This window comes from Blastomyces dermatitidis, assembly GCF_000003525.1.
Source record: "Blastomyces dermatitidis ER-3 genomic scaffold supercont1.9, whole genome shotgun sequence".
NCBI classification, from domain to species: domain Eukaryota; kingdom Fungi; phylum Ascomycota; class Eurotiomycetes; order Onygenales; family Ajellomycetaceae; genus Blastomyces; species Blastomyces dermatitidis.
In genome coordinates, this window is record NW_025544782.1 from 753222 (window position 1) to 765314 (window position 12093).

General features: G+C 47.0%; 3 protein-coding genes across 3 annotated transcripts; 1 reads left to right on the forward strand and 2 right to left on the reverse strand.

The window, feature by feature from the left end:
* The first annotated feature begins 24 nt into the window (after positions 1-24).
* BDCG_07514 (translation initiation factor 5B) lies at positions 25-4333 on the forward strand. Its single transcript, XM_045423299.1, has 3 exons — positions 25-1018; positions 1144-3605; positions 3718-4333. Exons 1-3 carry the CDS (start codon positions 530-532, stop codon positions 3959-3961), a joined length of 3195 nt encoding a protein of 1064 aa, XP_045278724.1. The 5' UTR covers positions 25-529; the 3' UTR covers positions 3962-4333.
* A 380-nt stretch (positions 4334-4713) lies between these two features.
* BDCG_07515 (rhodanese domain-containing protein) lies at positions 4714-6039 on the reverse strand. The gene is made up of 2 exons (XM_045423300.1): positions 5518-6039; positions 4714-5342 (listed from the first exon to the last, which is right to left on the reverse strand). Exons 1-2 carry the CDS (start codon positions 5857-5859, stop codon positions 4866-4868), a joined length of 819 nt encoding a protein of 272 aa, XP_045278725.1. The 5' UTR covers positions 5860-6039; the 3' UTR covers positions 4714-4865.
* A 1405-nt stretch (positions 6040-7444) lies between these two features.
* BDCG_07516 (C-22 sterol desaturase) lies at positions 7445-9357 on the reverse strand (the record flags this gene model as incomplete). Its single annotated transcript, XM_045423301.1, has 4 exons — positions 7445-7483; positions 7558-8806; positions 8909-9059; positions 9195-9357. 4 exons carry the CDS (start codon positions 9355-9357, stop codon positions 7445-7447), a joined length of 1602 nt encoding a protein of 533 aa, XP_045278726.1.
* Between the last annotated feature and the right edge of the window lie 2736 nt (positions 9358-12093).

Here is a 12093-nt window from a genome sequence, read left to right on the forward strand (position 1 = left end):
GTTGTTCCAGCGCCGGGCAATTCGCTTGGCTGTCCCCCACCCGCAGCACGAACGAACGAACACAACGAATAACTTTCTTTTTGTTCCTCATCTGAAAACCTCGCAAATCACCTCCAGGCCATATTCCATATTCTCCATCTCGGTTTCAGTTACCTACCACCAACAGAAGAATCAGGTAGCGGAAAGGCAAATTTAGCTTAGCCTTTGATTGCCGCTGGGCTCGGTTTTAGTTCTTGCTCATGTCACCTCATTTGCCTTCGAGAAACCTCACGTCGAATTTTACTAGCACGCCTCCACCGTTACCACCGCTATCACCACTCTCGTTAAGAGACAGGCTGCGGACCACATAAAAAATATACCTGGCCTAGAACCTCGCTACATTTACAAGACACACGCAGGCACAACAAACACACAATACACACACACACAACCCCACAAACAGAGATATATATTCTAGACAACGTCAGCAAAAATCGTAAAATAATCAGGGGAGAAAACAAACCCTGATAATCATCCAAATTTTCGAAAAATGGCACCCAAGAAGAAGGGCGGCAGGAAGCAGCAGGAGGACTGGGAGGCTGAGCTTGGAGAAACCATCCCACCCACCGACGCTGCTGCCGCCGGCGAGAACGGCAACGATGCTACCAACGATGCAAATGCAAACGATAATAACAATGACGACGACGACGGAATGTCCGGCGGCCTCTTAGCAGCGCTCAAGAAGAACCGGAGCAGGAAAGCCAAGAAGGGCAAGGATAATGACTTTGTCGAAGGCGAAGATCCAATGGCTGCTGATGCTGCTGCTGCTACTGTTAAGAGCAAAGAGCCGCAAGAAGCTAGCTTTGAGGATGAGGACGATGTATTTTCGGGGAATGCTGCTGCGCGGCAACGGGCGAAAGACAAAGTGGCTGCGATGAAAGAAAAGGCTAAAGAGGCGGAGGAGGGAGGAAGGTTGAAGTCTAAGAAGGAGAAGGAGAAGGAGAAGAAGGAGAGGGAAAAGCAGAGGAAGAAGGAGCAGGTGGGCATTTTCCCTTTCATTTATCATATTTTCATGTTCATTTTCTCTATTTACTCGCTATTTTCTGAGGTGGAAAGATAATGGTAACTAACAATTTCCTTTTTTTTTTTTTTGGTTTATTTTAGGCTGCGAAGAAGAAGGTCGCTGCCCCAGCTGCTGCCCCCGCGCCAAAAGCTGAAGCCGCTAAGCCTGTTACTGACGAAAAACCTGCCGCTCCCTCCGCTGCTCCCGCTGCGGACACTGGTGCGAAGAAGAGGAAAGTCCCGGCCCATCTCGCTGCGATCCAGAGGCAACAAGAGGCGCTGCGGAGACAACAAGAGGAAATTGCCCGCCTAGAGGCTGAAGAGAAGGCCGCGGCTGAAGAACGGGAGAGGCAAATAGAAGAAGAGGAGCGGAAAAAGGAGGAAGCTCGACAGAGGAGAAAGGAAAAGGAGCGGGAAAAGAAAGAACAGCTGAGAAGGGAGGGTAAATTGCTCACCAAGGCGCAGAAGGAGGCGCAACAGCGCAACGAGCTCCGGAAGCAGCAGATGCTTGCGGCCGGTGCGGTAGTCCAGGGATTAGAAGAGCCTGTGGAAAAGAAGAAGCCAGTATATGAAAATAAGAAGAAACGCCCCGTGAAGAAACAAGAGGATGACCTCGAGGCCGCTGCTGCTAGAGCTGAGGCTCAACGACTAGAGCTTGAAGCTGAAAGGGCTAAGAAAGCCGAAGAGGAGCGAAAGCGTGCAGAAGACAAAGCCGCTGCTGAAGCCGCTGCCCAGGCTGCTGCGAAAGAAGCCGAGGATGATGGTATTAAAGAAAGCTGGGATATTTCATCGGACGAAGAAGAGGCGGACCATGCGGACCAGGCGGACCAAGACGAGAAGCCAGGTGCAAATGGCGCCGCCAAGGCGGAAACATCCCCCGAAGAGTCTGAGGAGGAATCATCCGAGGAAGATGAGGAGGCTACTGCAACTCAGCGAGCTCTCGCTCAGAAAAAGGCAGAGGCAGCGGAAAGACGAAGGAAGCAGCATGAAGAAGCCCTTGCGGCACGGTCAGAGGATAATCTCCGTTCTCCTATCTGTTGTATTCTTGGACATGTCGATACTGGTAAGACAAAGCTCTTGGATAAAGTCAGGCAGACAAATGTGCAGGAGGGAGAGGCTGGTGGTATCACCCAGCAGATTGGTGCCACATATTTCCCCACGGAGGCCCTGAAGCAAAAGACAGCCGTTGTCAACAAAGACGGCTCTTTCGAATTCAAAGTTCCTGGTTTGCTTGTTATTGATACACCCGGGCACGAGTCGTTCTCCAATCTACGTTCAAGAGGCTCTTCGCTCTGTAACATCGCCATTCTGGTAGTTGATATTATGCATGGCTTGGAACAGCAGACTCTCGAGTCCATGAGACTCCTTCGTGACCGGAAAACTCCCTTCATCGTTGCGCTGAACAAAATCGATCGACTCTACGGTTGGAAGAAGATCGACAACAACGGCTTCCAAGATAGTTTGGCTCTGCAGAATAAGGGCGTCCAGAATGAGTTCAGAGACCGAGTCGACAAGACCAAGCTCGCGTTCGCCGAACAAGGGTTTAACTCCGAATTGTACTGGGAGAATAAGTCCATGGCTCGTAACGTGTCTCTCGTTCCTACCTCCGCGCATACCGGCGAAGGTGTTCCCGATATGCTCAAGTTGCTCGTTGCCCTCACACAGGAGCGCATGACCAAACAACTCATGTACCTTACTGAGGTTGAGTGTACTGTTCTGGAAGTTAAAGTGATCGAGGGCCTTGGTACAACCATCGACGTTGTCTTGTCAAACGGTGTGCTGCGCGAGGGTGATCGCATTGTAATGTGTGGTCTAAACGGACCCATAGCGACGAACATCCGCGCACTACTAACACCGGCACCACTTAAGGAACTGCGTCTCAAGTCGCAATACGTACATAACAAGGAAGTCAAAGCAGCGCTTGGTGTTAAGATTGCGGCCAACGATCTTGAACATGCTATTGCTGGTTCCCGACTACTCGTCGTTGGACCGAACGATGACGAGGAAGACCTTGAAGATGAAGTCATGTCCGATCTGGAGAATCTACTCAGCAAGGTTTCTAAGGACAACCGCGGCGTCAGCGTGCAGGCCTCCACCCTCGGTTCCCTCGAAGCGCTGCTCGAGTTCCTCCGCGTCTCCAAGATCCCCGTCGCAAACATCTCCATCGGCCCCGTCTACAAACGCGACGTCATGCGCGCAGGTACTATGTTAGAGAAAGCCAGACAGTTCGCCATCATGCTTTGTTTCGACGTTAAAGTTGACAAAGAGGCGCAAGCATACGCTGACGAAGTCGGGATCAAGATCTTCACTGCTGACATCATCTACCATCTCTTCGACGATTTCACCAAACACATGGAGCAGATCGCCGAGCAGAAGAAGGAGGAGAGCAAACTACTCGCCGTGTTCCCCTGCGTCCTCAATACCGTTGCTGTGTTCAACAAGAAGGACCCCATCGTCATCGGTGTGGATGTCGTCGAGGGCTCGTTGCGCCTCCTCACACCCATCGCTGCCGTCAAGACCAACCCAGTCACTGGCGTGAAGGAGATTATTAGTCTAGGCCGAGTGTAAGTCATACATACCCCCGTCGCCCCTATATACAAAAACAAGCAACACCTCAAAAAATAATAGCCTTTAAAATCACAAAATAAGCTAACATATTTTTTTTTGTGCCAATAGTCAATCCATCGAGCGCGAACACAAGCAGATCCCTCTCTGCAAGAAGGGCCAACCGTCCGTGGCCGTGAAAATCGAGGGCCCCAACCAACCGCTCTACGGGCGCCAGCTCGAGGAGAAAGACACGCTCTATTCTCTCATCTCGCGGCCTAGCATTGATACGCTCAAGGAGTTCTATCGAGCTGATGTTTCGATGGATGAATGGGTGCTTATCAAGAAGTTGAAGCCGTTGTTCGATATCCCTTGATTTCGTTTTTTATTTTATATATATATTCTTTTTTTTTCACCCCATGTCTTTTAAGAATGAGGACTTTTTACGTTTTTACAATTTTCTCTCTCTCTTGCTCTCTTGTGCTTTGATCTGGTTTGGTTCCTTCATAAAGACGGCGATGCGTTTATCATATCTGATCTTTTTTGTCTGCTTTCCTTTTTAATGTAACTTAAACCTGGTTCTGAAAAGAAAAAAAGCCTGTCATGTTGATTTCTTTATATCAAAAACCATTTTATTTTACTTTCCCCTCTCCCCTCTTGTTCACTCCCATTTTCTCTCTCTCTCTCTTTCTCTACTTCAATGGCTCCTTTTTTTTCTTTTCTTTTCTTTTTTTTTTTTTTTTTTTTCAAGTCTCCAACAGCCACTTCATTCATACGTGGATTGGGAAACGGCAGCTAAATCTTCTTTGATGTTATGTATCTACAACACAAAATGATTGAAAAAAACAAAAAATAATGATTGAAAAAAACAAAAAATAATGATTGAAAGAGATGATAAGCGCAGGGCGACACTAGCAAACTTAATTAATTGGCAATTAGCAATAATACATGAACTCTCTCCTCTTCAATTGAAGCAATGATGGAAATGGTGAATCATTCATAGTGAGAAAACAAAAAAACAGAAGAAAAAATATTCTCTCCAAGAAACAGACTGTACTCTTTCAGCTTTGCTTGAATCATTCCTACACAGCATGCGCAATTTCATTTCTACTTCCGTATCCAGCCAAATAGAACAAAAGCCATCCCCCCCCCTCCCCCCTCCCCCCCACCCAACCAACTCCTTCCCCTCTCCTCCTTCCTTTCCTCTTTTCAATCAATCCTTTATAAATCCATTACCATCTAATCACCCTAAGAAAACCCCCCTCCCTCCCTCCCTCCCTCTATCCCTCCCCCTCTCCCTTCCCCTCCCACCTCTCCACCGGACCCCCCCTCTTCTCCCAATCCAACCAACTCCCATAATACACCCCCAACCGTCCTTGATCATACCCCGCCTGCGCCGCCAGCATCGCCATCGACCGCGCACGCACGCCCGCCTTGCAGTAGAAGACGATGTCGGGTTTCTGCTTCGTTGGTGTTGCTGTTGTTGCTGTTGAAGAAGAAGAGGATGGGGATGGGGATGGGGATGGTGGTGGCGTATCAGCCTCGGGCTTCGCGAAGCCGAAGCGGGTGAGGAATTCGTCGGGGGGAAGGAAGAAGGCGTCTGGGTGTGTGCGGATGGGGATGTGGTGGGCTGTGGGGATTATGCCGGTCGAGGTGAGTTCGGCGGGTTCGCGGACGTCGATTAGGATTGGGGAGGGGGGGCTGGAGCTGGAGCTGGAGCTGGAGCTGCTGGAGCTGGTGGGGAGGGAGGCGGTTATCTATTTTCATGGGGGTGTTTGTTAGTTGGTAGTTGGATCCCCCTCCCGGAGGAGGAGACGAATGGATTTTATAGAACCGGAACCGGAACCGTCAACCGGGGTCAAATTTCAGCTAAAAACAAACAGTTACATGCCCATTCATTGCACACGCTTCCGTTAAAAAATAAATACATACCTCCTCAAACCCATACGTCTTAAACTCCATCTCTTTTTTCTGCTCCCCATTCCCACTCGCATCCCCAGACGTATCCTGCCTCCAAACACCCCCAGAAGAAAACCACCGCACACCCGCACAGGGCCCAACACCAACACCAACACCAACACCAACACCTACACCAGCAGCATTGTTCAAGCCACCACTCCGGCACCGCTGCACCGGCACCTGCGCCGCCTGTCCTCGAGCAACCCCATGCCCAGCAGCTATTATCCGTGAAGAAGCTCCCACCACACCCGTACGCGTCCGTATCCGTAGTAGCTGGCAGGGTAGCCGGGGAACGGCGGCGGCGGCGGCGGACATTGTATTGTGGGCTGAAAGGTGTCGTTTTCTGGAGTAGTGTAGTAGATATACAGATATATATATATATATATATATATAATATATATGGGGGTTAATGTTAGGGGGGTAAATGGAGGGTATACAAAAAAACAATTGGAGTCGGCGGGATGAGTGATGATCGATTTAACTGTTTTTTTTTTTGGGGGGGGGGGGGTTCTTGTTCTTGTTCGGCGAACGAAAAATAAAACCCTCAGCTCAGGGTTTCGGCGATTGCGATTGCGGGATGATGTCAGCGGAAGGACATAACTTTGTTAACTAAGTTAACTCCCCTTTTTTTCCATAGCTCACTCAAGGAGTCTTATGTTCATCTACTAAATTGAATATGCATTCAGACTAAGTTCTGCTGCAGGATGTATCTGTTTTAATAAGAAAAGAAGTGAGAAAATAAAATAATATATTCATATAATGATGCATGAGAGAATGACAAACATACACAGTATAATATAAGTTAATGAAATATTATATTAATATATGCATTCATAATAGATTGAATGCAGATGCAGTAATAAGAAACAGAAATATAAAACATAAAAACAATCAATCAAGAGTACATATACTTTATAGAGATGAGACAAATCACTCTGTTCTCTCATCTTGCTTAGTCTTGCTTACTCTGCATCATAGATAGTGTAGGCTACTGGGGCAAAAGAGCTCAATCACCACCAGCGCACTGCTGGTAGAAGGGCCGACCAACCGCGGGACCCCCAACACCCCCCCTCGGACCAGCTACCACAGAGTACAGTACTTCCCCTCAGTGGCTCTCTTCAGTGGCCTCCCCACAATGGCTCCTTTTTAATAATGGACTCAGTCAGTCCTAGGGCTCACGGGACTTCTAGGGCACACTCCTGGGATGTCTCTTGGCACTGTTAAAATGTCCAGGGTATTTGTTAGGAATTTTTAAGTCCATTCTGGGATTGAACCCATGCATGTTGACCACAGCGGGGCTCACGCTCAACGGTCTCATAACCTGTAGGCTACTGGGGCAAAAGAGCTCAATCACCACCAGCGCACTGCTGGTAGAAGGGCCGATCAACCGCGGGACCCCCAACAGATAGAAGGGAAAAAAAAAAGAGTTGAATTTAGTGATTAAAAATTAGTATAAAAGAAGCATTGGTAATTCCATTTGTGTTCATTCTCAAGTCCCCCACCTTGCTCTTCGCCCCAAATCAGATCCTCTTTCTCCTCTCCACTCCACTCCAACTCCTTTGTTTTCCCCCTCATATCCAACGCTACCTACCTACCTGGGTAGGTTTCCGTTTGTTTCATGACCTGTCAATATTTATTGTTTGTGTTTGTTTTCATTCGTCAATGTTGTTTATCTGATTTGATTTGATTTTCATCCCGGGGCCTCGTCCTTGTATTTTCGTATTTTATTTTCTTTTTTAGTCGACATATTGGGAACTTTCATGGGTATAAAGTTTGCCCATCTTTGGACGGGGAAAAGCGGAGAGAGATGGACGGATGCGTTAAAAAGGTATTGAGAGGGAGAGAAACTTCCGAATTCAAGTAATGAAAAAAGACAGAAAAGAGAGAAAAAGAAGCTCATCTATTCCGGTCTGCGGCGGAAAACGAGGGGGCAGTCATCCTGGTGTTGTTTAAAAGGGTTAGCTTTTATCTTTGATATACCTCTAAGCAAAGAAGACATATAATTTAACTTACCTGCGGGAAAATCGTAGCAAACACCCGAATATCCTCCGATACAGGAGTGATATGATGGTCCCAATCGAGAAACATACTAGCCTTACCAATCATAGCCATCAGATTAAGTTGGGCATATGTTTGACCCAGACAATAATGCGGGCCTGTGCCGAAGACGAGGAAGTTCTTTGCGGCCTTATCCGCTTCACCGTTCAGCCATCGCTCTGGTTTGAATGAGTCCGGGTCCGGGTAGGCCTCTGGGTCATGAGTGGCGGGCCACACGGAGGGGATGATCATGGAGCCCTTGGGTAGAGTGTAGGTGGGGGTGACGGGGAAGTCCTTCTTGACCATGTAGGGAACCATGATTACTGGTGGGCGGTAGCGGAGGGTTTCTCTGACAACTGCGCGAGTGTAGGTCATCTGATCCAGCAGCTCCATGCTGATGGGGACATTACGGTCGCCGCCTCTGAGTCTCAGGTTCTCTTCGCGGACTTTGTCGAGGATTTCGGGCCGGTCAGCCATGAGTTGGAAGAGCCAAGTGGACGCGCTACTGGTGGCATCCTGTGAAGCGAACAGGAAGGTGAAGATGGTCTGGGCGATTTCATAATCGGTGAAGTCACGGAGGAGATGGGCTGGTTTATCTGAATCGTTCACGGGCACGCCCTTGGCGATCTTCTCGCGGTAGGCGGCGGAGTCCAGCATATTCTTGACCCAGGCGTCCATGATGCAGGTTACTTTCTCGCCCTTGGCCATGCGAATTTTACTCTTGGCAGCGCATTTTGAGAATTCGCGCAGGACCATGTCTGACGATTTCTTTCCGTACCATGTCTTGGTGAAGGGGATGATGATGGGGAAGTTGACCAACTCGAGGGCAGCGGTGATTAGGTAGTAGTCGTCTGCGATGTTCTTGACGGCCTCATCAGACATGTAATGGCCCACGAACGTGCGGCAGGACAATGCGGTCATCAATTCACGGAAATGCGGCATCCACGGCTCCGGCTTCATCTCGAGCTCCTCGGATTTTTGGACGAACATGTTGTAGAATCTATCATAGACATCTTCCAGCTGGGGCATGTAGTTGGTCAGGGCCGCTCTGGTGAAAAGGCCGTTCAAGCCCTTGCGATATTCTACGTGCTCTTTGCCATCCAAAAACACCCAGTTATCCTTGCCAAGAAGTTTGTGCGCAACATCGACAACGCATGGTTTCACATATGCTGGCGAATTGAAAACCTTACGGGACATATCACGGGTCGAAGCAATGACGACGAACCTACAGGGGAAACGCGCGAAACAACGGGGCGCGCAGATTGTTCAGCACAGTTGAACTACCAATATATCGTCATAAAAAAGAGGGATGGGGTAAAGAGCATACTTGTGGAAAACGGAGACACAGCTCAATTCACCGCTAGCCCATTTCGCCTGGTACTCGAGGAACTTTGGATTGACGGACTGGAGGAAGGGGCCCATGAAGGGGATTTTGAACCTGGGGCCTTCAATGGATCCCTTGAGCCAGATGTATTTCACTGTGCAGCGTTGGAGGGTAACTGTTAGCGTTGTCTTCCATGATGATGATTATGATGATTATGATGATGATGATGATGATGATGATGATGATAGTAATAGTAATGGGAATGGGAATGGGAATGGGAATAGCATACCTTGATCGTAGGTGACGAGGAGGAGGAAGATGGTGAAGAGGGCGGACCAGACGGTCATGCCATTGTAGATGGACATCAACAAGCCAGCGGGATCCTGGGTGATTGAGGAAGCCAGGCCGGCATCAGCCACGGGCGAGGCAAACGTCTCATTGACGGTCGCCATGGCCAATTGAAGAGAGAGGGCTTGGTTTGAGCAGCTCTGATCAAAAAAAGGGATACAGATGTTGGGAGGAGTCGAGCGTTAACGGAAGGGGAGGGAGGACGCGAGGAGAAAAAAGGGGAGATTGCAGGAGGTGGATATTTCCTCGATTCTCCTCTATCTATCTATTTCTCTCTCTCTCTCTCTCTCTCTCTCTCTCTCTCTCTCTCTCTCTCTCTGTCTGTCTGTCTGTCTGTCTGTCTATGTCTCTGAGTGGCAGGTATCGATGAGACGGCCAATCAGGACAGTTCCATGTGCTACTACGTACAAGAGCAGCTATACAAGAACGAGGTGGAAGAGGGAGGCGGGAGATATTAAAGATATATAACAAAGGGGGGATGGATGATGATTGAAGCGAGAAGGAAGAAGGAGAAAGGGAGAAAGGAAGAAATGGAGAAAGAAATGAAGAAGAAGAAGAAGAAGAAGAAGAAGAAGATGAGGAGGAGGAGGAGGAGGAGGAGGAGGAGGAAGAATCATCATTCATTATTGGTTCACGATGAGTGAATTAATTACGCAAGCAACGGAACGTCAGAATAAAATACGGTCACGAAACACGCTAAAACGGCTCACTTCTTCCCGATCGAGACATCGAGTAATAGGGGAAGGAAGCATGGATGCCCAATGAACCAATCACCAGCCAGGAATCTACATGACTAAGCGGGAGGAAGCGGGGAGTTGGGTGCAAATGCAATCCCTGTTGGTAGTTATGAATTCCCTTGTGGTAAATAATGCGGGTAGCAGGAGAAAGAAGATCGCAACATTATTCGCAACATTATTCCCCTTCCCAGCGTTATGTAGACTTATTTATCCATTATTTATTTCCTCAATCTTGAAAGTACCCTCCAGTCTTCCCAAATATATAAAATCTATACGGAGTATGGCGGAACAAATGATAAAATATTGCTTTTGGCGGGAATTGAATTTATCCCACAGCAGCACCTACATACATACATACATACATACATACGCTGTACATACATAATAACACACATACTCAGCGTACATACAATAACCCCCCCCCTAGTTTACTCTAAAAGCAATCATAAATCCAATCAAGAAGCCCTGGTACCTGGCGGCAAAAGCTTCTTGACTTGTTCGATGGGTCGAATGGTTCGATGGCTGTCAGCCCCCAACAAACACCAAACCCTGCAAAGCCAGCCCGCGCCCCAATATCATATCTCGCCGATGACCAGTGCAGTTGGTTGGAACCAGTGGCCAGCAGCCGGTGACAAACTCTCTTTTATCTAGTGGTTCTTCTTTTTTTATTATTTTAATTATTTTTAATTATTTTCATATTTTCATATATTTTTTTATTTTTTTTTTTTTTTGCTGGATTCTAAATTAAGCTAACGCGGGCCGGCGCGCGCCCCAGGAATACAAAAAATAAGAAGAATAATAGTGATAACAATGGGAAAAACCGCGTGATTCGGCATCTTGATGTTCCGAGCGGCAGCCGGTGGGAGAGAAACGAAGGGGATGGCTGGGCTAACTTTTAAAGAATAATTTAAGCTGAAATAACTGAAATACTGATAACTGATAATGGCATTTGAGTATTAGTATTGATTGCCATCCATCCCATATCTCTTCTTTTAATTAATTATAAGAGAATAGGAATAGAGACTCTCAGGAGGGGGGGGGGGTCCCTCATGGAGAATAGAATAGTGCATCTGCTTGACTTGTTGGAGATTCATCATGCTAGAAATCATATTTCACCATATATTCTTATGCAGGGGCATCTATAACTTCTCTAGGCATCTAGATTGTTATACATAGTTACAGTAACTACCTAAACAAGGTTGTTTTTTTGTGTATCATTCTGTGATGCTACTTGTTACTGCATGAGTGTATTGCTCCTTACATTAGATTAACTACTCCATACATGTACAGTACATTACATATAAGAGATAGTGACTAGGGATCAGACCTTTTGGCAGGCTCTATTATTCTATTATATGTAGTTATGTAGTTATATAACTATGCCATGACTGACAATTCAGCTCAAACCTGAGTGAAAAGCAGATCACTCACTCATGATGATGACTTGACAGCAGTCTCAACAAACTGTAGTTAACTACGGATTATAACACAACATGAATTCAAACATAAATACAGTCAACTAGTCAACACTCTTGATCCAAATACTGTGTAAGAATTTTAGCAACATTGAAACTATGCCCTCTCAACACCATATATAATAAATTTATTAGTTGTGGTCAGCGAGAAGGAAAGAGAAGCCTTTCCATAGATATTATTATTTTGGACAGATGGGGGGGGAGTTTATGAGCACGCAATATTAATTAATACCTCAACGCCCACAGCGGCAAAAAAAAGGTGTAACCCTCCTCGTCCGACTTCAGAATTCGTCGATGCTATTGCGATTTGCGGCGTCGATATTTAGATAGTTATACGCTGCGTAATGCGGTCTCATCTTCAGCGAAACCTATATAACTATCAGAGTCGCTTACCACCAGGACGGTTCGTCGCACTTGTTGGCCGATGCCTTGTATCATCAATCTAAATAGGCGGATTTTTTGCAACTTGCACACGAAATCTTCCCTCGGTTTCTAACAAGCCCCTTTCTTGTCCAGTACAGTTACTTTGTGAGGTTTTTTTTTATTTTTTTATTTTTTTTATTTTTATGTATTGTATAAGAAGTGAGCTGAGTGAGGATATATATATTCATCTGATATCAAATCTCAA

Excerpts from the sequence above, each read along its gene's own strand:
- BDCG_07515 (XM_045423300.1), bottom strand. The coding sequence starts at position 5,859 with ATGTCCGCCGCCGCCGCCGCCGTTCCCCGGCTACCCTGCCAGCTACTA. Across the intron at positions 5,343-5,517 it reads AGACGTATGGGTTTGAGGAG|ATAACCGCCTCCCTCCCCAC; the intron begins GTATGTATTTAT and ends CCATGAAAATAG.
- BDCG_07514 (XM_045423299.1), top strand. The coding sequence starts at position 530 with ATGGCACCCAAGAAGAAGGGCGGCAGGAAGCAGCAGGAGGACTGGGAG. Across the intron at positions 1,019-1,143 it reads AGCAGAGGAAGAAGGAGCAG|GCTGCGAAGAAGAAGGTCGC; the intron begins GTGGGCATTTTC and ends GGTTTATTTTAG. Across the intron at positions 3,606-3,717 it reads ATTATTAGTCTAGGCCGAGT|TCAATCCATCGAGCGCGAAC; the intron begins GTAAGTCATACA and ends TTGTGCCAATAG.